The sequence below is a fragment of the Phalacrocorax carbo genome, chromosome 6 (assembly GCF_963921805.1).
Source record: "Phalacrocorax carbo chromosome 6, bPhaCar2.1, whole genome shotgun sequence".
Taxonomy (NCBI): Eukaryota; Metazoa; Chordata; class Aves; order Suliformes; family Phalacrocoracidae; genus Phalacrocorax; species Phalacrocorax carbo.
In genome coordinates this window covers 7,644,964-7,672,265 of record NC_087518.1, presented here as the reverse complement: position 1 = coordinate 7,672,265, position 27,302 = coordinate 7,644,964, and the positions used below count along the sequence as shown (strand labels likewise).

Below are 27,302 nucleotides of genomic sequence, written 5' to 3'. Positions count from 1 at the left end.
TCTAAAACTGTCATATGAAATGTAAAGCAAGAACAGACTGATGGACCTAGTCCAGCAGAAAGTCTAAAGACATTTCCCCATCTGCTGTACATCAGCTTCAAAACTGATATATTTCAGGGGGCTTTCATTCACCGGGTTACGTTCTTGCCTTGTGTTGGTAGGTTAGGATGGACAAGCATAAGGCATAGCTTCATACCCATACCTATATACAGGCTGGGACAGACAGAGGATTCAAGAAGTCGTGTTTTTATTTTTTCCTTTTAAGGGGAAAGAAAGAAATGCAACCTTTCATAGTGAAGTGACTGCATTTCTGTTCCAGGTCATGGACATTTGGAGTCAGAAATCAGTCTGGGAAATGGGATCTGCTCATTCACCCCTTTGGACCTGGGAGCAGCAGCCACCTGCAAGTCAATTCAATGACACTGCAAAGGGCTGGGTTATGAACTCCTTATTCCCACAAGCAAATGATTACTCATGCAAATAGTTCCACTGCAGTCAACAGGGCTATCCATGTGAGACCAGCGTGACTCAAGGGCTATGTTTTCACTGTCTATGGCTACTACTCTATGGGCACCCACAGGACCAAACTTATCTGCCTCTCACGCTGATGGACTGCAAATGCTGACCCTGATACAGTCCAGGCATGGGCTCAGAGCACCCTTGCTACCTGAACATGGGCAGATGTTATCTGCCAGGCACCCTCTCACAGCTCTTTCATGAGGCAGCTGCATAGGTAAGAGTTAGGCAGAGATCAGAAGCTGGCTTTCAGAGCAGCTGGACATAACCAAGGGTCTGGATTTGATGAACATTCATTAAGGGCTTTTGTTGTGTTCAATGCAAACTGCATGAAGGAAAACCTTTCTTCTACTGTAACCAAAAATGCCACATCCAGTGAGATACATGTTTCTCTTAGGATATTTCTGCACTAGCAATATTTATGTAAGCTTTCTGACTTATTGAATGACCTTATGCTGTGTGTTAGATATACTGAGGTAAGTGATGTAATTTTTAAAAGCTCCGTGCCTCACTTTGATCTGCACTTACTCTCACTAGACTTTTTTTGCCTTGACACCACACGATTTTGGATATCTTTTGCAATACACAACTTCCTAGGCCTTCAGCATTTAACCCCATTAGCAGAGTAAAATGTGTGGGACAAGCAGGATTAGAAGTCAGTCATCTTTAAAACCGGGCTGTCTTATCTCCTCAGCAGACTGCACAACCTGTTATGCCAAAGTAAATTAAGATTCCTGAAGACAAGACAGTCTCTGTTATGGGCACAATTCTCCCACCAGCAACAGAGTAGTTCCAAGAGGACCAGAGTTTCTGCTCTCTTCTGTTTACACTGGATGTTTCATGAAGTTGTACTCCACAGAGGCTTTCTAAATGATGCATTCTCAAAGGGCATAAATCCATTAAAAAGGTTGTGCAAAGCATCTTCCATTGTCTGTCTCAGCCTCTCTGTAAGGAGCCTTCCTGAACTTTTATGAACTCAATACCAGAGCACAACCTTGCCTGCCTGTGTGCAGGTCTACCATAAAATCTCAGCAATTATCTTCAGAGTCACTGTGTGCATCCCTCAATGGGATGATGCACCTGCTAGGGTTGGGGTCAGGGGTCTTCAGCAGGGGCTGCCCAACTTGCAGTGCAGTTTGGCCAGTTCTCTGGCACAAGCAGGGAGATCCTTTAAGTCACTAAGCATAATCAATGCTGATTTGGAACAGCCTATTTACAAAAACTCATGCCTGTGCCAGTCTTTCACCCCCTTCTCCTCCCATTCTTAGTCCAAACCACTCCATCTTCTACCATTCTCTGACCTCAGTCTGGAGCAAGCACTGAGAAAGGCTGCAAAGGAAAGGAGGGGCCCTGCTGAGCCCTGAACTGCTAAGAAGGAAGAGAATTGTCCTATAGAAGGGAATAGAAGGAAGTCATATAAGGTAAATAGCAGTTTTCATACAAGAATGCAGGAAACCACGTGGCTCTGCACTGGCTGTCTGCATGGGGTTGTGGGGCTCAGCAGAGCCTCTTTGAAGGAAGGGCTGCATGAGTATTTGAAAAGGGTCTTCAGTTGCTGGCAGACAACAAGTTGGTGGTTCTGTGTTCTACATCTTATGCCTTCGGTCTGCTCCCCTCTTGCTCTGCCATTGGCTCTTCCTCTTCCACTTTTACCTTGAGGGTTTTCTTCTGCTGATGATATGCCAGCCAAACTCAATTTTCTGTCACAAATTAAATGCATACGGCACTCCTTGAAGCCAAGAAAGAGCCCAGCCTCACCCCCACTGGTTTGCTGCTCTGATGAGTTCCCGCTCTCCACAGCCCATACGCACACAGCACCCAGCACAGGGAGCCACTCCATGTCAGGGCTGCTGCCTAGGCCCCCCCCCCATCCTTATCACTGGCCTCCAAGATGAGTCAGGTTTGTGATGAGGAAGAACAGACACTAAAAATCAGACCCAGCCCAGATGTCAATTTAACTAGCCCAGAGCAGAGGCTGAAGCAGCTACCCTGTCCCACTCCCAAGCAGAGACAGCAGCCTCTTTTCATTTTCATTGCAGGAAAGTTTTGTGCTTCTAATCAACAAGAGCAGCATTTTCATGTGAAAGCCAATAGGATCCAGGATCACAGGGTATGTAGCCACTTTTATCCTTAAATCCTGATGCTGATTTTTGTTTTTCTTTGTGTAATAAATGATCAAAGTAAAGATGATCCACCACAGCCTAGTGAGTGCATGTGTTTTGTGGGTGGCTTTGTTTTGCTTTTGTCTCTCCGCAGGAGTGAGGAGGGGAAAATACACAAGCAGAGAAGTAATTTAAGTGCAAACCAAATGTAATGACTCTGCCCATGATGCTGGGACATTAATACAAATTGTAATTACAAGCAGACTTTTTGATAGCATGCACTGGTTATGCCTGAAAGCTATGATGTGACACAGGGCTTTTCCCACCTTTGACAGGAGCACAATGAAAACAGGTAGATTTAACTACTCAAGAGCTCTGTGCCCTGATGCTAAGGCAGGTAAATAAAGGACACCACACTTGAATATGTCTGCTCCCCAGACCAGTCTCTAAATCTCATGGAACTTGCAGCAGAAGTTACTAAAAGACTTGTCCCTTGAAGGCAGCAGTGGGAGAAACATTTTTTGACTGGCCAGTCAAACTCCTGTTAACACTTCAGAGATGTAGATAGGCTGGCTGGTTAGTCTGTTCCAACATGACACACACTTGTGCTCTGTTGAAAGGGCTTATCTGTCTTGTCAGCAAGGTCGCCAGAACAGGGATAGCCTCTAGGCAGACTTCACTGTGAGCTCTGCTCAGACTGTTCACCCTGCAAAAAGGAATAGCTCCTATGTGGAAAAGCAATGGGCAAGTTAGCAAAGAAAATAGAGTTGTTAAGAAGAGCTAGGCACCCCGATATTAATAAAGCATGTCAATTAGGAAGGATTGTTTCAGGAAACTGCAGGTCAAGGTGTCAAGAAACCCAGGGAACAGAAAATTTGAGCTCTGAAGTAGAACTGCTATTGCGCTAAGCCAGGCTGGTGTAAAACACTAAATGTTCAAGATTCCCTAGAGGAGATCTTTTAAAACCAGTGGTAAGCATTTGCCACCATTTAGCTAGTAAGTTCTTCAAGCTTCTTTAATAAGACCATTTACTTCTTCAGCTCCTCTTATTTTCAAGATGACAGCTGTCTCAAGAACATGATCTGGAAGGGAAAAAACCCTCTTCTGTAAGACCACCAAAAGGTGTTTTTTCTCCAGGGTACCTGAAAAATTACGGAAAGTCCAATCCCTTTCCCTAGCTGTTTATGCTACTCACTCGTCCGTTCAATGAGCCATTTATAGACCATCAACTCCCAATTCTTCTCTCCCCAGCTTATTTTTCTCTGTTCAGATATTACCACTAACACAGTTGTCTCTTCACTCGTACACCCTGCACTCCTATTTCATTTTCCAGCTGTCTTTGCTATCTTCCCTGATGTGCAATTGAACATTAAATGGTTTGACAGGCAGAACATGTACTCACCCGACCACTTATTGCGAATCAATATTCATGTGGAATTCCTGTTAACAAGCAAGAGTTATGTACACACTTGGAAGGGAGGGTGGCCTCTTAAGTGATCTCTTCATCTGAAGGTATGACTGATCACTTTCTCTTCTACCTTAACCAGCAACCAGATCTTCTACCCTACACACCCCTAGCAGGGCTGTTTTTGCAAGAGTAAGATCATCACTTTCGACATGATCTCTATTGTTCGTCTCTGCGAGTAATTGATGAATTTAATGTGGGTTCAAAATAACAGAAAATCCAGCAAACATTCAGCTTTTATTCAGTTAAAAATAAGCTCTTTAGATATTTTTTTTTGCTAATCTTTTCTACCCTAGACATGGCAGGATCACTTTTTAGTGGACACTGTTTACAGTAGTGGTTTTTTACCCTGAATTACACACTATTCCTAACAGTGCCAGTGGAAGCAATGATGGAAGTGCTAAGCATCATACCGAGCAGAAGGTAAATGGCAAAACTGATGTTCTGCTCACTGGGCTTTGAACCACATGGGCTGGATTCATTTTTTAACACCTCTGCTGAAACAGTTTTAGCCTTGTTACATGCAGAGGAACTAAAAGACACTGCCTGTTCTCAAGCCTTCCAGGACGCTTGAAGGTAAACAAGATGGAGAAATTTTCAAAGTGCTTTATGGTACCATACTTTGGGGAAAAAAGAAATCAGAATTCTACCTCACCCCTGTTCTTACTCCTCTCAAGGCATCTATTTGATGCTCCAAGCAAGCACCGCTTGTCTAACAAGAGGATAAACTGTCAACTGATAATCAGGACTAACAGGGCAATTTCGATAGGAAGGAAAGTGCAGAACCACTAACTCATATGTGCAATTTTGTTACAAAACTGAATCAGCCACGTTTTCAGAGAGAAAAATGGGTAGAGAATTCTAACCAGAAATAATTTAACTTGCTTTTATTGCAGCTGCAACTCTGCTTTTACTCACTCCTGAGCAAACTAAATTGCCGTTACTAGCAGTTTTTAGGCAGGAAACTCCAGTATGCTAAAAAAACCTTTCAACTCAGCAAGTTACTTATGTGAAATCTGCTCAGCCTGAGAAGACTAACAGAAGAATTGCTTTTGTAGACATGTGCTTTATTTACCATATGCCATTAAATGAGACAGTCAATCTACCACGCATATTAATAGTAGCAAGTTTGGGCTATTCTAAGGCTCAAATATGAGGCTATTTTTTGTATTGACCTTAACAAAAGATCATGGTCATAAATGACCCTAACAACTAATCTAGGCTTGATCTGCAGAGGGACAGAACTGGGAAACCATCTTATGCATGTACATGACACGCACCTGCCCTCGACAACACACCAAAATACGCTTCACATTCATGAGTTACACCTGCCCTGGGCAATACCTGCTTTTCAGCTCAGATGAAGCAGGCCTACCCAAACAAGAATTTACTTGGTCTTGGGGTGTAATTCATACATGGGACGCACACAAAAGAGATACTGTTCCAGTGTTCCAACTCATCTTGTGCTCCACCCCACAAGATGTCCCCTCCTTCCTCCAGAACAAATACTAACCTAGCATGGCCCACTAAGCAACACAGACAAAGCAGACCTAGCCCAGCTCAAAGCAATTCTCTACTTGCAGAAGAACTGCCACAGCTGCACAAAACAGTTATCCTCACTAGTAAATAAATAATGAAGTAGCCTCAAGGGGTAAAAGGTATTCCATGAGCTGCCACCAACTTTCACTATCTTTTTTCCTTTCCTCTGAGCAATTTTTACACTGCTCTATACGTGCCCAGATTGCTTTCTGATGCTCTTTTGTTGAGTCTGAGGACTATGTGCTTCAGTGTTGCAGCTTTTCTAGTATAAATGATTACTCATTTTTCTGGGATAGCCTCAGATCCTTTGCCATTTCCACACGCTCACATTATATCTGAAAGCTTGAAGAGGACATGCAAGTGATTAGAAGAGTTCCAACAGCTCAAAAGAGAAGTCAAAACAGCATCTCTTCTGGTGCTTGGGAGCACATGATTAATGAGAATTTCCTCCACTGGGAAAGGCTCTTGCAGTCTTTGGCCTCAAGAACTAGCGGGCTTTACACACCAGAGCCTCACTATGAACTCTGAGCAAAACAAACAGGAGAGGTGGGTTTCAGAATATCTTATGCATGTACATTGCTTGCATACTGAACAGACTGCCAGCATTCTTTCTATTCACCATACTACATCAGCATATTCACATTTAAAACCAGCAGCAGTGCAGCCTGTAGTATGGACCTAATCCTCAAAAAGCAGCTCTCTCTCCAGCCTCTGAGCGAGTTGCTTGAGTAAACACTGGAGAATTGGTCCCTGTAGACACCATACCACATAAGAACTGATGCAAGCAGGGGCTAGGAGTTAATCTGCTCCCACTGATGGATCCACACCTGCATATACCCCTTCGCCTTACTTAGCAGAGAAAGTTTTCTTTGTGCAAGTAATTATGCAGCATGGCAGGCAACATGGTTTTCTGAGCTGCCCAAGACACGTCCTGCACACATGCAGAGCCTGCTGACTTCAACCAGACCCCGCACACGGCTGCATCTGAGTCATCTGGATTTTGTGCTTAGGAGTACAAAACCACTTTCTGTGACCCAGATGGAATTAACAGAGTATTCCCCTTATTTCTGATGGTTAGATCATCCTTTTTTAACTCCAGCAAAGATGACTTGCAGACTAAGTCTCTTGGGGGTCAAGGCAGTTGTTTTGTTTGTACAGCAATTAGCACAGCAGGATCCCAGGCCACAAGTGGCCTCCAAGGCTACATCTACACTATCGTGTTAGCTCAACTCAATTCTTCATTTAAGCCCAAACTTCCCAACTATCAGTACCACCCACACAGAGGCTTATATTCTGGCCTAGTCAGGAACATGAAGTGAGCTCACACCTCATGTAGACACCAGCTCAGGCTTGAGCTGTGCTCTATAAACAGCACAGGTGCAACAGTTTTAATCTCTTTCCTCTAAGAGGTCACCCAGAGAGGCTGCCACAGGCAGGAATTGAAGCTACAGTTCTGATACTCAGCTGAGTCTTCATCTTAACTTGAGAAGCAAAGACAAACTGGGGTCACACATCTCAACATCACCACCTCAGCTCCTGGGAGAAGCCTGTGGAAATGAAGGCGTATTTGCTAGATCACACTTGGATTAGCAAAGTACAGTGACTGCTAGCAGTACTTCAGCTAACATTGCAAGACACATTTGTCTTGGGTGAAAGCGAAATAGCAGCTCAAAATCTAATGGACTACATGGGTCTTTAGAAAGAGGCTCTGCACACCACAGCTGACAACACCAGCAAAGCAGCACAAACAGCACTCCAGTAACACAGTTGCTTTCCCAAGCTTTTACTAAGAATGCAACAACTCCAGGAGGAAGATCAATAGCATGATCCTGATTCTGCCACGTTAGGTATCTCCAAGACCAGTCAACAGTAATCCAGTACAAAGGTCTAATGAGATACAATGAAAATTAAAGCCAAAGCCAGATGAGGAAAAAAGTCACATTACTAACAATGTGACTAATTTAACCAGAATTACAGTGAAATCCCCAACACCTCAGAGGAAAAACTCTTCAGTAAACCACTTCTCAAGAATCATTACTCCTGACGCAGAAATTACTGGCTACAGTCTTTGACCTGTCTTGCCTCCAACACCCAGACGGAATAGCACAGAGTACCCCCCCCCCTTTCCACAAGGGCCATGCTGCCCCAGTGGCACCTAAGCTCACCAGTCCTTTCAATCAGACCTAGCCTGCTCCCTGCTGCTCCCAGTTTCCAATTGCTCATGTATTTAATTTTTAAATTTTACATGATATATTTTGCCTGTGGCACAGTAGATCACTTACACTCCTCCTATTAGCCCTCTCTGTTTAATTACAGTTTAATGTGAATTGATCTTTACATTAATGAGCCTGTAAAGAAGATTGATTTTCTTCAAGAGACTTTCATGCTCAGTTTGGCAGCAGAGTAGTCCTATTGATTTCACTTTCCCCAGTAAATATGCTGCTGAGTATTAGCTGTTAACCAGCTAATCCTATTTCACACTCTTTTGGTCCAAAAATCCCTATTCTGACTTCCTTGTTATCTGTGCTTATTCAGAGCAAGATCATGGGGCCAAAGCATCCCAACCAGCTTTGAACATTGCTAACATACAGCTCACTGCTGTGGGTCACTATCCCCTTTGTTCCTAAATGGCTGGGGGCTTAAAAGACCTACAGTGAAAGAAATAAAAGTTATTTTTAACTGTTTAATCTGTTAACTTCCTTAATTCCTAGCCAGATAAGGATGCAGCAGAGTGTGCTTTGTTTACCACGCCTGCTTCGGAGGCCTGGTTAGCAGGCTCTCCACGGAGCTCTGCAGCTGTGTAACAGCCCATGCTGCTGTGCCTGCATCAGTGGATGCTGACTGAATCAGGCTGGCCACCTTGGAGCTAGGGCAGAGGACAAGGATCCACCTCTGTCATCCCACACGGACATCCCAAAAGCCCTCCAGGATGCATTTACCCACGTGCAGGTAAGTGAAGCGGTGGCAGACAGGCTTGAGCTTGTACCTGCGCACGTGTTTGTGGGAAGCCCATGGTAACATGCCAACACAGCACTGATCACAGCTCAGGTCCTCCTCTTTCCTGGCACACTAGCAAGGCTAAGAGACTCTCCACACAAGTTAGTGAGAAAGTTGGATATAAACAGGTTTAGTTCTGCAAATAAACTGTTTCTTCCATCCTCCCCTTCCCCAACAGATCAGGTAAGAGTCTTCGAGAGCCTACAGAGTTAACACACTTGAGTTTCAGAAGAACACTGGGAAGGGAAATCCTCAGCCAAGAGCATGTCAGTGAAAACATCCTGCCATCAACTCCCAAGTGTGCAAGTCTAGGAACTGCAGCTAAATTACAAATGCTGTGGGAATTTCAGGCAAGATTCTCCTCTCAGCTACTCCGATGTAATTTCGGGATGAATCCAGATTCAGTCTCTCCCCCTCCCAGCTGAATTTCCTGGCTTTTGTTTGCACTAACAGATGTTTGCATTTAATGCCTGTCTTTATTTGGTAACCCGTACATAGACTATTTTCCCTTCTGTTCTATTAAAAGCCTTATCAAGTCCCTTATGTTTGCTCTTGTTGAGATGAACAACTCTGGCAGTATTTTCAATGTGCAAGGCAAACAAACTGGCTCTTCAAGGAATAATTAAACTGAACTAAAACTTCATGGCAGTATATTAGGGCATACCATGTTTGATGCATATGTTATGCCTGTATCCATCTGCAGCCTAAAATGTCCAAAAGCCAGCAGAAAGCCTGAGAATTTTCTCTCCAACAGATTCCCACATGTTTACATATATAACCAGCCCACAGTCCACGTGCATGTGGGGTCAAGCAAGTTTTGGGTGATGGAGATAGGTACAGGAAACCCCAAAACAGTGAATGCAAAGCCATCAAGCTTGTTAAAAAACCTTAATGGAAAATCTGGGCTTGGCAGCATGGCAGATTCCTTTCTCCCAGCACCAAAAGGAAAGAAAGTCTATTCTGCAGTTCAGGAAGAGTAGGAGATAAAGTAACTCATTGAAAAGGGCTGTTCTGAGTGACAAATACACAACCCTTGCTTTTATAATACATTCACAGCCCTTGGAAATACTTAACCACATGGTATATACAAAACCTTCTTCAGAGGTTTGTGAGGTAAACACACTTCACACATTTATAAACACTGAAAAAAAAGGAAATGTATTTATTTTTCTTGAGCAGTAAGGATTCACTGTAACACTATATACTTAAACCAGTTTCTCAGTACACAGTCTTCATTATGAGTCTTCACTCTGGATTTGGTTTGGCAGCCTCCCCAATTATTACTTCAGAGATCTGAAGGCCAGAAAAAACCCATATGACCATATAATCCGATTCCTTACATCACGGAAGGCCAGAGAACTTTATCCAACAATTTGCGTATCAAGCCCATTAACCTAGAGCTGAACTAAAGGACCATCTTTTAGGAAGCCATCCAATTGATTTAAAGACTCCCAAGGATGGAGAAAGCCCCACTTCCTCAGCAAATCATTCCAATGCAAGTTAGTCAGCAACATTGATTAAAGCAGGTACTTTAAAACATCTTTCAGATTATTTTTACCTCTGATAAAAATGAAAAGGAAATGGAGTGGGGGAAAAAGTGGCATTCTCCAAAACAAGCCAAACAGATTCTTCTCGCAGAGATATGAGAGCAGCATTACAAATCCTATTATCAGAGTTATTTATGTGCAGCAGCTGAGGAAACCAATACAGATTTCTGGAAAGCGATACTAAGCAGGTCTGTTTAGAATACTGTCCTTTTATCATTTGGCTTTGTACCTTCCCCTTCCTTCTGCACCACTCTGAAATTTCAGAGGAGTTGTAAATCTACTGCCTTCACCCAGTCATTATCCCTCCTTTCCAAACCGCTTATTTCATTTCAGGAATAAAAAACTAAAGCTCTAGCAATTTGGTCCTTTGCCAACAGCTAAATTAATAGCTAAAATAACAACGGGGCTTGTGAAACTCAGATCATTTATAGACTCTGCGAGAAAGAAAAGCTGATTTGGGGAGCCTAAAGTTATATCCTGAACGGTAAACTGTATGCAAGCTTTCCACACATAAATCAGATTTCTGGAGTTTTTTGACTCCCCGTGCATAACACACTGGGTTATGTGGCAGCCTGGTAAGCTTAGTTCAAGTGGCAGGCAGATGGCCTCTCATGTCAGGGGATCGTGCCTTAAACAAGGGACCCTGCTTGGAGGGAGTTACCGCCCTGCTCTGCAGCCAGCAGCCCTCAGATCACGCATCCAGACTTCACATGTGGTCACACAAGCAGAGCGAGGCTGCGGCAGGAGGCAGAAATCAAACAAGTTGGTTTCACACCAACTGCATGCGACACATTTGACAGGTCTGATAACTGCTGAGACACAAGCCACCCCTCCACCCAGGAGGTGAAGTGGTTACTTATGCATTTAACAGAGACACTTGCTAGACCTAGCACTAATGATAGCAGAGGAGCACTTTGGTTCTTCATAAGCTCTGCAGGAACACGGTATACCCAAGGACCAGATGAAAGGCACCATATCTCAAACAAAAGCTAAAGGCTCTTCACACCAGGAGTGTTATATGGATGCCAGTTTGAAGCTAAGATCCCTAAAATGAATTAAGACAGTGAGGGAGTTCTGCTTTGCATATTTTAACACTGCCTAACAGAAGAGCAGGAACAGTGCCAATTCATTTCACTCAGTTCTGTCCTTGATTTAAGTAACAGGAATGTACTTTTAGTCAACAGATCAAGGTTGCCTCTGAGTAAGTTGGAGCCTTTTGAGCGCGAGGCGCCAATTGCCTGGTGCTTCAGACACGGGCATTTTCTGCTACAAGGAGAAGCAAATCCACGGCAAAAATGGGCACCTGCCTGCAGGTGTATGCTGCAAGGCCATGCACACTGGGAGCCATCGCTCAAACTGCTCAAGCACATTGCTTGAGTCTGCATTAACTACAACCACTTCCCCTTCCCAGGAACTTGGGAGGTATCGTGCATACCTCAGCAAAATTCCTTCTTGGTGTGCATTACAAGCAGACACATGCAAAAATAATTTTAGAAATCCACACTCTTAAGGTACTAAGTTTGATATTATAATGTCTTTATTCCCTTCAGCAGCATTCCCAATCCGAGATCCTCAGTGGCAGATATACAAGGACTCTCAGGTGTCTAACACTTCTGCAGGCACCTAAACTACCAAAGTCAGGAACTTCAAAGCTTCTGCAGATCTAGCCTTACAGTCAACAATCACCCTCTCAAAAGAAAAAAAAAGAGATAAGTTGAAAGAAACCATAAAAACATGTCTGGAGTGAGTTCCCTCAAAGATTAAGATGTGAATAGTCTCTGGGGAAATAAAAACAAGCGAGTAAAATTATATACTCCTTTAATAGCAAAAGCATGACAATGGTTGAAACCCAAAGGCAGATGAGGAAGAAAGTTTTCCTCAATATGCAACTAACCTGTGGAGTTTACTGACATAAGTTACCACAGGCCATAAGCACAATGTTAATTAAGCCCAACCTCACACAAATCACAGGACTCCAGAAGATGCTTCTTAATTGAGGTGCTAACAAGCCTGATAATGAAATCTGAAGAGTCAGCAGAAGCAGGTGTGACACACAAAACTCTCAGCCAGCAGCAGCTAAACCTACCCCCCCAAACAGCCCCATGTCAAAAGTCGAATGAGACAGCAGTGACTTACAGGTAGAGGGAGCGGACACTGGAAGCAGCGGATCCCAGGGAGGGAATGGCAGTCAGCTCGTTGTTGTTCAGTCGCCTGCAACAAATCAAAATTAATTGTTGAAGCAAACAGCCTGCTACCAAGTGCATGGGAGTAGGGGGTGGCCACAGCACTTCCTCACCCAGACCTCCCGAGTCTCCGGGACCACCGACATTATGGCAGAGGCCTCCACCTCAAGGGATTTACTCTGCATCTTTCTGACAGTCCCACCTTTATCCTCCCAACCTGTTAATAAGTGAGAGCCACCATAACTGGTCCCACAGTATCCTCTTTATAAAAGCAAGGCCTTCTTTCCCCTTCTGCCCACTCCCTTAAGCAAAGTCAAGCACCACAGAGGAAGGCTCTGTGCCACAGCCCTCCATGGCCCTGAGTTTCCAGTCATCACAGAGCCAAGCCTGAGATAGGAGGCTCTTTGCACCCATGGCCATGAGGCAGATGGGTCCCTCTGCCTCAGGCAATGAGGTAAACTGCCTCCCAAAGCAGCAGCCGCCACTCACCCTTCCAGGCCAGGGCATGGGCTCCCACAGGGTGCCATGAATCCCGCACGAGCAGCCCCACGAAGCCAGCAACACACACACACACACAAATAACTGGCACTGGGTGCAGCGATGCCACCAAGAACAGGTGACCTACCCCAGCCAGCCAGCTGGCGAGCACCATGCAGCCCCCCGGGGCTAATGGCAATTGCAGACAGGGCCTCGCTCCTGGAAACACCGTTACAAAAATGTCCCCTTCAATCGTCTAATGTTTGAAGTGTTTTTCTGACTGAAAACAGATCCTTGCCATGTGACCAGCTCTTCCTTGGTTTAAAGAGCCCTTGTTTGTACGGTGAATTAGTCAATTAATTACTGTAACAGTCGTTTGTCTGGCTGCTTGAAAATTACCTAATTTCTTAGCCATCTTGCCCGCTCCCCCGCTGTCGCATGCTGAAGCAATTAAAGCCGAGCCCCTGCCAGGCTGTGCAGGGTCACACACAGCAGCTCCCCAGGACCCCCCCAGCTGCCTCCAACCAGCTATTGCTCGAGGCAGAGCCTCACTGGGTCTCTCTCCACTGCCTGCCTTTAAACTGCTTCCCCTTCTGCAGGGGCTCCGAAAGGCAATCTCAAAAAGACTGCCATTTGGGTGCAAGAGGCAGAGCATCCCATAGCTGGCAGGAGACCATGGCACAGCTGAGGTGTGCTAAGCCATGGGCACAAGTTGGGGCAATCCTGAATCATAATGGGTTTGTGGTTTGTTTTGGGTTGGGTTTTTTTCTTTCCTTTAAAACTATTTTTGACAGGTGTGAGAGCAGCAGCAATATATCCATCTCACAACTTCCTTCTGACTCCTCCGAGAAGAGGCAAGATATTTGATTTCATGAGAAGCTCCAGGCACCACTGGGATAAAAGCTTTCCTCAGCCTCGGTTCTGCCTCTGACATACTCGTACCTTAAAATATACTGGGGGGGGGGAAGCCAGATGCATTGCAATTCAGGAAGGAGCTCCACTTTGCAAGTAAAAGCTCATTGTTGCTTGTGTTATAGCATTGTCTAGACCTTTCAAAGGTACAAAGCATACAGCATGGAAAGAGCATTAGAATGCTTATATTTGTGCCATGTTTTCATTAACATCCAACTGAGCATCTTTTGGAAAGGCACGGGAGAAGGATAATTAGGCCCACCCTGCGCTAGCCTGGGTCAGCTCTGGTTCAGCAGCTCCGACACTAACCAGCATCTAACAACTGGTCGAACACTCCAGCATAAACATGGTTTTCATATATCAGCCTCCTGTCAGGTCGGAAGTTAGAAGTGGCTCCCACCTCATTCTCTCTCGGCTCACAGGCATCAGTTGCCAATGTAGAACAGAGAGCCAAGCTCGGTATTTGCTTGGGATTTCCCTCATCTTCCCCTTCCCCCTTGTAAAGGGAATAACAACAACAAAAAAAAGGAAGAAAACCCAAAACAGAACAGCCAGGCTCAAATGTAAACTTTCAGTCTCCTTTCTGCTCCCCAGCCCTCCCGTTTGACAACACAAACCTGCTGCCTCTGGATGCTAAGGCAGAGGAGGAGGGGGGCCACCCGTATAAAATATTTACAGTACAGTTGCCAGGCTGGTGTCAAGCTGAAATGGAGCCTGCTCAAAAATAGCACAGCTCTCCAGAGCTTTCAGTGAAAGGCACTTTAGAAAATAAAAGGTGAGTTGTTTAGAGAGGAATTTTAGCACAGTTACTACTTCTTTGTTACAAGTGAGCCTGGAAAACCTGAGTGCCATGCAATCATCTCTTTCATGGATCCCATGATCCATATGACTTGAGGAAACCGCAGGAAGGGCCACAAGGCCTACCCCACAGCAGCACCCTCCACCCCACCCTTTCAACCAAGGCACAAGAAGGGACACACCCCAGGGGGTTGTCATTAGAGTGAGCCACCAAAGGGGATGAGAGAAACCATAAGTGTCCTGAAAGAAAGTAATGTCTTGCTCCAGACCCTGCCACCTGAGCCTCCATCAGCACAAAGTGACCTATTTCAGACCATGTGGGATCGTAGAGTTTCATATCACTTTCAGCCACTAAGTTTCACCCCACAAAGACAAACTTAAGGAATAAAAAGCTTCTCAAATGAACAAAAACAAGCCCACAAACAACTGCCTAAACCCAGGGAAAGGGAAAAGTGTAGGGTAAATACAACTATTACTTTATTACAATCTCAGTAAAGCAAAACAGAGCACCCGAGATAAGCTATGAAGTTGAAATCTCTTGGTTTGCAGACATTTTCTTAAAGTCAAGGGGAAAACAAAATGTTTTCAAGATATATCACACTAATTATTCACATACAGACACACACACAGAGCTTTGAGCCTCATCTGTAATGCTCAGAAACCACAGGCACTGTGTTTGAAGCATCATGGGAGGTTTCAGGTCTTATCAATGTGTGTATTATTTGGGGCAATCTCTTTCCCTCAGGGTGACTTGGTTTGCCCAGCACAGCGCGCACAGCAAAACACTGACTTGCTCTCAAAGACATGCCACAGCATGATACTTATTTCATGAATATTTGTGAAGTGCTTAAAAAAAAAAACTCAGAAAGGAGATGCTCTGGCAGTACAGATGTGGTTCTCTTTGTGAAATGCAGTTTATTTCAGTGGTCTGTGGTTTAGCTGTTATTCAAAAGCAACCAAGATTGGTAGACAGGGCTTTTAATACAGCTTCTCCCTCACACTTTCCAGAGCTTGCCTTCCAGGCTGCACTCCAGACCTCTCCCTCCCTTCCAGTCTCCCATTTCTGACTGCTCCCTTTCCCTCCTACTCACTCCTCTGCTCTCTTCCTTTTCCCTAAGCCTGCCTTTCTGACACAGCAAACAGCTCTTATCTGCACCATTACTCTGTGGGCTGCATTACTTGCCTCCCCCAAACCCTAACAGCTTTTTTTAGCAGCTGACTGTTCAGTGCAAGGCTTGTCCTGCTCTTGGCACATGCAGCGCTCTGCACAAGGGAGCTCCTTACCTAAGGAATCAGAAGCCATACACGCTTCCCAGCACAGCGCTCCCTGAAGTCACATGCCTTCAGGCACTTCCACAAATAAAAGCTATTGCTAAGCCACAATTACGTTAGGATAATTCTAAAGTCTCATGGGATCAGAGCTGCAATTCTCCTCTTTAAGCAGAGTAATTTAAGGCTTTCACAGTTTAAAGAAAAGTTGATAAACAGATCCTATAGGCAGCAGTTTGCTGACCTGCATCACTTTCTCTCCCCTCCCTGACTGCTCTCTAGGATAACCATGATGAACTGATTTCAGAGCACTGCAGTCACTCCTAATGCATATTCCTCACTTCAGTCATGATCCCTAGCAAGTCCCTACTATCAGTGTAAGCAGGGGAGCCAGGGGCAATCAAGGCCAGGGGAGAGATGCTACATTTTGATCCCCATGGTCCTGTCCTGCAGGCAGTCAGAACTCCCACTGTAGCAAACCCTTTGCTATTTAAGAATCACAGGATCTGGCCCCTCTGCGAGCCCCGGAGCCAACACTTAATGAAAACAGACAGAGGACAAGAGAAAATGCATGATATACACAAAGCACAGTATTGTTTCTGAAAGGAAATGTTTTTTCAGTTTCCCATGAGGCATCAGTAGCTCTTCAAACAGAGCCCAAACCTCAAGTATGCCAGCGATTCAACATTCAAACACAAGCTCATTACCTCAACCCACCGCTTGCAATTTTCATCACTTTCGTTTTTCAAAACCCAAAATCTGAGCTCCAGGAATCACTGCGAGTAGCTGACAAGCACAGCTCCCCTGTGAATGGTAACTGCTGAGCGCTTACACCGATCTGAAGCTAGGAAATCCTCTGATTCCTCCAAACAAAGTTTATTTTACCAGCAACGGGGGTCCGGCAGAACCCCTCAGACCTTCACCAGCTCCTTCTCCCACCAAAGCAGCAGACAGCTCTGCTGTTTCAGCCTCTCCCTAGCAGACTTCAGACAGAATCTGTTCTGGTTCCAAAAGGAGCACAAATGTCAGAGAGGAGGAGACACAGTTAAGTGCTTTGTTATCCATTACACTACACCTTTGTTTCCTGGGAGATTTGGGTTAGGTTGGCATCAGGTATCAGGATCCAGGCTGTTCTGCCTTGCTTCAGGGTTATCCTTTCAGCAAGGAGCTTTGTGTGTATGTTCAGGTGTGTTAGCTGAACTGCTCCCTCAGAGCATTGCACAAGACTGAGGGAGGCAAGCACCAATTATAGCCATGCTGTTTTAATTGGGAAGTTGTGTTCTGCTAGTTGATTAGTTTAAAAAAAAAAAACAGCACAGGTTCAATATGGAGAAAAAACCCTTCCATACCAAGTCAGATCTACTCATTCAAGGAAGGTAGTGTCTTAGGAAACTATATACTATTTCCTCCTGGCCCACAAGCTGCCCTGGCAAAATACAATTAAAACCTTTGAAAGAATACTTACACTTCCTGCAGGTTCAACAGCCCTGCGAAGGCAGAAGGATCAATCTCCGTCAACTTGTTGTAGCTCAGGTTTCTGTTAAAATAAAGACAGTGGGATCAGCATACTGCAGTCACCATGCTCAGCAAAACAGTCATCTTAATTATTCTGGATTACACTGGGAGGGTGGGGTTTTGGTGTTTTTAACAAGAGCACTTAAACATGGCAGAGTAGCACTTCTCTGCCGAACACATGAGCAAATTTGGTTCTGTGATGAAAATGTTATCTAACTCTCCCTAAGCTCTTCCTCTTTTGCATTACTGTGGTTTTAATTTGTCTTTATATTACACAATTGCATTTATTATTCTTCTATTGGTTACTCACAACCACAAAACTAATCACAGATGAATAGGATGTTTCCTGACAAATTAAAGCCTGAACTGAAACAATCAACAAACCTTCTGCTAAATATTTTATAGCTATATTCACACCAAGTATTTTTATATATCACTGCATTACATAAAAAATACACATAGGTATGTACACTTACTCTGAGCAAACGTAAAGTATATTCTACATTTTCTAACAAGATGATGTTAGTATATCACCAAGTGTGGTTGTTTTTTTTTTAATCAGTGATTACAGCTTTCAGCCAGTTATGTAATAGTAGTAATACACATTTTGGTCCTCAACAACTCCAACCAAAGCTTTTCAACTACCCAACAGTCCAAATCTAGATCATATTACAGCACTTCACTGACGGATGGCAAATGGGTTGTGCTGTACTATCTGAAAACAGCCTGGTAGGAGAACAGACCTGCCTCGCAGGACATCCCTGTTTGGAAATACAGGCAGAACTCAATGTGCTTCTGGAAGGAGCACACTGTGAGGATTGCTAAGGACAGCAAACAGACAGAAGAACCCAAATAAAGTACCTACTCCGAAAACCATAGGCAAGACCTTTGCCATGCTCTGCTGTAGCATCATATGGTGCAACAGCAAAGTCTCCCTTCCAAGATACGCACTATCAGCACATCACATGCAACAGGTCAAACCTGCAGCTATGGACTTACCAGGAGAGCACAGATCAGTTAAGACCAAGTGACTAATGATGCGGAAATTAACAAATGGCCTAATTAACATGATGTATGCAGTGCTGGCATGTTCCTGTGAGTATGTAATCTAAAGAGGGAAGAGGCAAATTGATGGGTGGTAGCAGAAAAGCAACCACAGTAAGTTTTAAGGAAATCATGAGGGGGACCTACTTTAATTTTACCCTGCTCCACACCCTGCTCTAGGATATTATCCTGGGTAAAATTCAACTCTCATGTCTCCTCTGCAGGGAGGTTACACCCTCTTACTGCACCTCTGAACATGACCCAAGAGATTCACGGCCTGATTTTAGATAAGCCATCAAACATTCAGCTACTTATTCAAACCACTAAGCCAGTCAGACTAGAAAACTGGCCAATCTTCCCTGTTTTGTATATTTTCTTTGTTTTAAAGCTCTGCCCACAGAACCCAAGCAGGTCTGGAGCCCATACAGGTAAACAAGACCTAAGTCACTGAGGCACCTATTGAACTTTTACCCATGCTACGTTACCCAAGAGCTGAGGGACACAAAAAAACGGCAGCTGGCAGAAGAGCATAGCCAGGAGATGTCCTGTTTTTATTGCTCGCGCTAAGCCACTGCACTTTGTGACAATGCAATGAGAAATCTAGGCCCACAGCAATGCTTACTAACACCAAGACTTGAAAAACTACAAAGCTCACCAACTCGGCATGATTAGCAGGAAGCGATAAACACCTCTTTCAAGCTAAAAAGCAATTATTGATCACTTGCCTTCCTACAAGGCATTTATGGGAAGCCCTCAAAGCATTCCCCTGCACACAGGAACAATTCGATGGTTCTCACACACACGCTGCTCCCCATCATTTCAAAGCAGCCAACACTGAAGACAGCTCCCTGCCCAAAACGTTCAATTTTTTGCCAATACCTGCTGTGAAAGAAGGCTCTACAAATCAACAGCATACGCTGGCTCTTAACAGAATCTAGACCCGAAGCTACAAAGGAGTGTAAAACCTAACCAAGCATCTACTTCTAAAATATGCTGTCCTGTAAGCCCCTACTGTCTTTTAAAACACTCAGGAGACCTTTAAATCAATACCAGCCTACAGCAGATATCCATTTCACTATGAACTCAAAGGCATTTATCTACATAAAAGTCAAACTGCAGTTTAAACTCAGAGTGCGTTTGAAAGCCAAGTCCATATTCATAGCACAATTATGAATTAAAGTGCAATTTGCCCACAGATTACATTACTTTAAAAAAAACACACAGCAAGATCAGGTTGGAACTTGTCCCTCCCTGATGTACAGGCAAGAAGAGAAAATACAACAGGTAACATCTAATAGGCTCAACACAAAGATAAAGCTGACACAGAAATACTAGTGACAAACTGTAAGGGTGAAATACAACCACACTCATGACCATGCATGAATCCATCTGTTTTAAGGTATTTCTGTGCCTTCTGTTGCTGCAAATCTTTGCATTTCTTAAGGTAATGTATTTTTCCTCAAAACATTCCTCCGCAGTAGGCTAAGAGGCTATTTTGTGAACCGAGCACTGGGAATGACAGGCACCAAACTGATCATCCCTACAGTTGTCAAAGGGAACAGATCCCTGGCTCAGCCCATGCTCAAGCACTGAGTGATGCTGATGTGACCTTCAGAAGTTCAGAAGTGAAAACACAAAGGTCTTGGTAAATTAAATGATTTCATGGCCATGGTTTAACATCACCCAAAGCGACTTTCTGATTATTATTGCTGCCATTTGAGAAGTCTGAACATCAAAGGCATGGCACAAATAGCTGGTTCTTTAGAGAGCACAACCATTTTGCCTATTCCAACGGTTGCTGCAGAAATACAGGTGAACCCCATCTTCTTGTAAGCCAGTCTTCAGTCCTTTCCATGCTACCCACTCCAGCCACAAGCTATATCCTCACTAAACACACAATACACTTCATAAAAGCTAGAAATAACAGGTCAGTGCAAAATAAACAGGAGACTTGAAATTAAATAGATACAGCAGAATAAACAGTTTACTCAATTTGAGACTAGCTGTATTTTAACTTACATTAAAATGTCCAGGAATTTCCAGCCTGAAGCATTAGCAATCAAAGGAACTCAGATCCCCTCACTAGACAGTACTTGGCATGCTAGTCACAGCATGCAAATGGGAGAAAGAATTAACATGCTCCAATAGATAGATCATTGGGACTGGGAGTCAGGAAACCTCTGTCTATTCCTGGCTCTCTTAATCTCCTGCTGGGTGACCGGGTCATGTCACATCACCTCTCCAAAGCTTTTGTTTCCACAGCCACCCTTTGTCTGTCTTCTCTATTTAGACTGTAAATAAAATTGAGGTAGGTATTGTCTCGGTTTGCCCGATGCTGATGAAATGAGGCCTCAATCTTGGTTAGGCTCCAGTAACGCAAACAAAGAAGGGAACTCAAAACTTGAGGTCATGGGTGCATATGACACTCCCCCACCACAAAGTATGGGTCCCAAACGTACAGCAGCGCGCTAAGTGCTGCAGGGGCTGTAATGTCCCCACAAGCTCAGCCTCTCCAGGCCAAGCAGACCAGCAACGCAGGCTGGTTGGAGATGCCAAGCTTGGGGGCACAGCTGTTCTGTCACTGGAAACTGTCACGTTTCTGCTCTCCCAGAATGCATTGCTTCTCAAGGAACCCCTTGGTCTGATGCCATGCAGCAGTGCAATGGCTCACACTGAGCCAATGTTTCTGCTATCAGTATTCTAAGATGTCTTCTTCAACGAAAAGGAGCCCTCAAAATGCAAAGCCAAAACCCCGTCCTTTCCCAAATCAGCACTCCCCATAACCATCTGAGTTCTCAGATGCTAGGTGTATCTTCAAAGTGGCAGCTTCTAAAGCATTATCTAGTGTTTACATCAGTCCCAAGAGACCATGTCTTTGGTGTACAGTCAGCCCATTTCCTGGCACCTGCATCTACATACGGGGCTGGCTGTGCCTGAGCATGAGCATACCCCTGCAGAAAGCAGACTGCCCTGCGTACTGCCTGTTTCGCTCTGCGTGGGCACGTGTTTCTGCCAAGTTACTCATGCGAAGATATTTTGATCCCTCCAAGACAACTGTGGAAAGAAAACAGAATTTAAATACAACCTACATAAATTCTGGACAAGAGAAGCCTGGGCTGTAACTTGAGGGGAGCATCCTACAAAGGTTCTACAGATAGCGAAGAAGACAGCAGAGCCACCAACTTGAGTGGCCCCTATACGTTCAGATTGGTTTTTTCCCCCTGTAAAATAGAACCTGGTCTGAGGTTTGGATTTTTTAAAAAAACTATATTTTGACTTAATGGCATGAAAAGTGCTCTGCACATTGTTTATCCATTGCATACTTCTTCAATTCTTCCTTGTATTGGTTAATCCAACAGTGTAGGGTTTTCCCCCTCCTGCCGCTAAGATGCCCATGGTCGGGAACAGAGCACATTAAATCAATACGGGAAGGGCCCTGTTCTGTCTATTCATCCATTCCAGCCTCTAAATTAGAAAGCAGTGTTTGCCTTCAGTTAGCATTGTGAAAATGGCACTGCGGATCACTGAACTTTGCAGAGACTGAAAGGAAAGCCTTGTTTAATAGCCTGCCTTGAAACCACCTCCCAAAAGTAATAATGCTGTCACATAGAGTCCTGCTTGCCAGCGAGGAGGGATCAGTCAGCTCTTTGAATCATGAGATGCCAATCCTGCCTCCTTGGGCAAGGTGCAGGGTAGACTGAGTTCATGTAGAAGTTTTGGCTCTGCTTTGGGGAGCTTAGCCAGTGCCGAGAAAAGCTACCTCTTTTGAGGAGAGAGGTGCCTGGCTGACTCACCATACAAAGGAATAGACAGACATGTGGCTCCTGGTCTCTGCTCACCATGATGATGGCTAAATTCTGTTCAGCAAGGTGAAGGTTTCAGACCCTTATGTCAAAACCATTTATCTGTCAGTGCAGAAGATTATGTCAAAAGCATTTCTGCACCTTTTGATGACAGGCATTGGAAAAAAGGAGGATGCTCAAAGTTCTGCCACTGCCAACCGTGGCTTTCATTAAACACTTTGTCAACCATCGTCATAACACAACTTTTCACTGCTCCTGCACAAAAGGGAGCCGAGGGCCCAGAACAATCAAGCCCTGCAATAGAAATTCCTCTGGCTAATCTGTCGAAAGATAGCTGCCTCGTCCACAGCTTACTGAATAGGCACCATCCTCTTCCCACATGTTTGTGGATGGCTTTACAAGGCTGGAATGGAGGCCCCATGCACACTTGATTGGGTATGAAAAGCATAGCTGCAGCTGAATTAGCTTGGGATGGGGTCAGGGGAACAAGAGAGGGAACACACTGCCCATGCTGGAAGTATACAGCTGTGCAGGGGAAGAAAGCATACTTGAATTTCTCTTTTAAACAAGCTTGTAAGGTCCCAGAGAGATAGAGTCCTCATAAGCAGCAACATGCAAGGCTTAACACTGAAGGACAGAGCAATAAAAGACTGCAAGGATTCAGGTGGTTGTATGGACTGTAAGGACAAAAAGAAGCCACTTCAGGTCCTTTCTTTTTTTGTGTGCAAAAGACAGGCCCTGAATCTACTCACCTGAGGGAAGAGTGGCCAAACAGCTACTGCAGCTAGTGCCAGCTACCTACAGCTGCACTGCACAGCAACACCTTCCCTTAAATGGGATTTTCAGTTCCCATTGAAACAAATGGTCACTAAATGGAGTTGCATAAGCCACCACAGTTATGAGAGTCAGAAGCAGCTTCCACATATTAGATGTGCAGTCCTTAATTACCTTCTGGAGGATTTCTTGCAAATTCCTTTGAAGTGGCTGATGCAGTGCCAGAAGCTGAAGCCTGGACTGAGGCAACTTACCCAACCCACCACCACCATTCCTGGGGTCCCTCTGAATCCCATTATAAACTGGTAGAAAACCACAGATTCTTACACCCCTCAGCTCCCTCACCCCCCTCACCTCTATTCAACTGTTCCTGAGCTCAGTGTAACAGGCCTACAGTCAGTAAGGACAAAGAACAGTAACGTATCTTTGCTGAAGGATGCACTGAAGGGCTCTGCACCCACGCTACATTGCGCGGTTCAGCATCAGCTCCCACACTGCTGAGCAATACTCCAATAGTTGGACTGACCAGACTGTGCAGCCTCTGGGATGCTCATGGCTTCATTACGCAGCCCTCACGATTTCTTCTGCAGTGTACCCCAAGGAGCTCTGCCTGCCTGCGCAAGACACCCAGAGTAGAGAAGGGACACTGCTGAGGCACAGAAATGTCCCACACCAAGCATCAGCAAGAGTTACCTCCTAAAAGGAGATAAGAGCAACAAAACACAGGGCACCAGAGGGGTGAAACGTTCCAGCTTGCTACTGCAAGTGCTTGGGAGAGAAGAAGGGAACTCTGGAGGACTTGGAAGGACAAGCAGCACCCACGTGGGTGAGGCTGTGCCCCATCACTGAGAGGTCCTGTTAGCAGCTAAGCAAATGTGCTCACTCAGGCTTTACTTACACCCAGCTCAAATTAGCAGCAGCAGCACCATATTGGCTTGGGTTAATAGCCTGCTCATATAAGGGGCTTTATGTGCAGAAGGGAGTCAACTTAAGGGCAACCCTCAAGCCACAATATGAGCTAATTTGACAGTGAAGACAAACTTTGAGAGGTCATCCAGACACCAAGAAAACTGCACCATGAATCACTCTCAGTCATGACCAACAATACTGTCTAAAGGAAATTCCTGCAGCATGATCACCAAAGAGTCAGTACCATGCAGATTCCAGCAGATGCATGCAGTCATTAATGCAAAGAATACTAATTAAAACCATATCACTGAGAAGCTTTGTGCCAGACTACAGTTTAATTTAGCATGTGGTTGATAAGGTTCAAGGAATTAGGGAATAATTTTCTTACCTTCAAGTAACTTTCAGGGACACATTTTCAGCCCTGGCCTTTCCTCCCACCCTGTGCTCACAACCGTTTCCGCTCACAAGCACCCAGAGACCACACATCTGGCACGTAAAGATGCCTGCGCGAACAAGGCTGGTAAGCGACCACCAGAGCTGGTCTGCTCACGCAAGGCTGCAAACAAGTATCTCTATCACTGCTGGCTCCCTGGCTCCAACAGGCAGCACGGGAAAGCAACCACGCTCTTGGGGGCTGAGGGAGGGCAGAGGAGTCCTTTGCAGGAGCATTGGGTAACACAATGCTGCTGCTGGGACTTCCACATCTCCTACAGCAAGGAGCTCTTACAGGCTTATATGCCTCTTTAAAAAGGGCAGTGTCAGGTTATTTTAGGCTCTGTTCAATTTACACAAGTGTTTTGACAAAACCTAGGATCTTATTTCCTCCTATTTTAATAACACCTTAGCAAAACTAAAGTGGAGTTGTTCTCTGCCTTTTTGTTTTATTTTTCTTGGAAGGCCATCTCCTCCAAACACCCCAAATGTTTGAATTTTTTTAAGAAAGAAGATTAGCTTCAACTTAATCTACATAGTCGCACACACACACACGTGCAAGTGCACCACAACATGTATGCAAAGCACCTGGGTAACTCACGTGCTACAGACCTCTTGCTACACCTCTGCAGCATCAGGAGAGACATGAGGATACTCATTTCACCAGGGTTCCATCCTGGCCCATTCAACATGAGTTTTCTCAGTATTTCAACTGCTCCATGCTCCAGAAAAAAAGCAGAGTGAGATTTCAAGAAGTAATCTGTCAGTCATCCAATGGCCTCAGTGGTTGAGAGGATTATGAGCCCTTGTCTCTGCAGAGTGCCCCACCGGCCCGTGTAGCCTTTCCCTTTCCAGGGGACACGTGCAACCTTTCCCAGAAGCCAGTAGGGACCCAAACCAACAGAAGATGGCAGGACAACGCAAGCATGAACAACAACGTATTCATCAATGATTTATCTGCTTCTGAAAAACAATACTAGCAGCAGCAGCCATATAGCCACTGAGGCTACAAACCTTCCCATTAGGATTGCATGTTCTTCTGCTCCTAATAAGACAGCCCAGTCAAAGGCAGTATTGTATGCAGGGAACAGGGGATGCTGCAAGGGTTAGAGCAGGCAGCATTTAATTGCAGCAATTTTTCACTTTATTTGCTGCTTCTTGTTAAACTACACCGCCCAAAGCAGACTGATCCTCTCCAAAACACACTAGGCCATAAGCTCCAAGGATTGCCTCAAAGCAAACACACATTTCAAAGGCAGCACAGACATCTAAGTAAAAAAACCCTGAATTTAATTTAACATAAAGCAATGCTGATTCACCACCTGTGACAGGTAAGCTGGAAGGAAAAGCAGGATGTGGAAGGTTTTTTTAACCCACAAATAAAATACCACCCTTCATCTGCCCATGGGGTTTGTTCTGGGTTTACTGTTTTAGTTAAAATACTACTTACTGTCATGGGAAAGACATCCTAAAACCAAAGCCCTGCAAGTAGCTTGCTCTACTGCATAAGAGCACACTCACCTTTTCCTAACTTGATGGCAAGTTTCTTTCTGAGCAATTTTGCCACCATAAGGTAAAGCACACTGTCTTAAGCCGCTGAAGCAAGAGCTGGAGGCCTAGCTCATAAACAAAATACTCATGAAACAAATTGCTCCTGCTTCCATCACCACTGTGTTTCTTCGGTAAATCAATAAAGGCCATGACTTCTTTACTAACATTTTCAATTAAGGCTCCCCACTGTGTATTCAACATACCAAACTAATTTATTGAGGATTAACAACTATATAGTTCACTAGATGTGTCTACCTTAGAACAACTGCTAAGCCTCCATTAACTGATAACAGAAGCTATATCGATAAATCAGCATCAAGCACTATTTGCAGTTTCAAAAATTGCTACTTCTGCAAAGCAAATATTTTCATCTGAAAGTTGTGCAATTTTTCCACAAGTACTCACAGCAGATAAACCATGTTAAACCATTGGCTTTTTCAGATGCTTGGAAAGACCCATAGCAATACGTTCAACTGCTGGCAACCTAACCTTCCCACCACATGACTTCGCAAAATCCAGCTGTGGGTTACAGGTCGAGTCCAGATGGAAAATAGAGATAATGTAGAAACTCCCCTAACACTGTTCAGGAGTTTCCACGATTTAAGAAAACATCCGAGGTCAACAATCACTCAATAATATCCAATACCCCATATTTTAAGATACATTCTCTCCTAAAACACAGAATTGTAGCGTGCTCCGCTCTCTTTTGGGATGCAAGTGGTTTCAATCAGGTCCACAATCATTTCTGGTAAGCTCACAGAATTTAACTAGCTGAGAAGACATTTTTTCCACTGCTCCAACACCACAGTTTATCAGAAATATTAATTCAGTAGATACATCACCAGTCACAGGTCTCACGGTGCCACTAACCAGCGGCACCGCGTTTGCCTACGCTGCACGCCAGGAAGGGAGAGCACCAAACGCTGATGCTGAAGCTTCGGCACACATCCGGCATCGCCCCTTTGCGGAACTCGTGGCGAGCAGGGCTTGGCCATGCCGGGCCCAGTGGCAGCACAGGGCATGGCACCACCCAGCCGTACGGAGCAGAGCCCAGTCAATCATTAATGGTGGGGAGAGGGCAGGCAACCCGCTCCCACAGTGTTTGCTCAGCGCTTCATTCTCTCGTGGTTCTTATTAATAGTTAATCAGGAAGGACCAATCTCCCCCCAAAAAACACGCTCACTTGGAAGCGGCACAAAGGAATATTTGTGAGCCGGTTAAAACTAGTCAGGCAAAGAGTTGCGGGGTAGAGGGGAAAAGGTCTTAGAAAAACAGCATGCAGATTTATTGTGCAGCTTGGGCATGGGGGCTCACCAGCTTGCTCCTGCCTCTCCTGTATTTGACCCTGCTTTTTAACACCCCAGAAAGGGGCTGTATCACCTCCCACCCTCAGAGAGGGTTTTGCAGAACAGTGCAAAAGCAAGGAGGCATTTCCCAGAAAGAACTGCTGTTCTCCCATTCTCTGTTGG

General features: G+C 44.7%; 1 protein-coding gene across 2 annotated transcripts in view; it reads right to left on the bottom strand.

The window, feature by feature from the left end:
* The window catches only part of LRIG1 (leucine rich repeats and immunoglobulin like domains 1), a 94,497-nt gene that overhangs the window by 40,010 nt on the left and 27,185 nt on the right, over positions 1 to 27,302 (bottom strand). For both annotated transcript variants that reach the window (XM_064453514.1, XM_064453515.1), the window contains exons 2-3: positions 17,271 to 17,342; positions 12,303 to 12,377 (exon numbers count right to left, since the gene is read on the bottom strand). In XM_064453514.1, the coding sequence (XP_064309584.1) occupies positions 12,303 to 12,377; positions 17,271 to 17,342 (147 nt within the window). The remainder of the gene's footprint in view (positions 1 to 12,302; positions 12,378 to 17,270; positions 17,343 to 27,302) is intronic.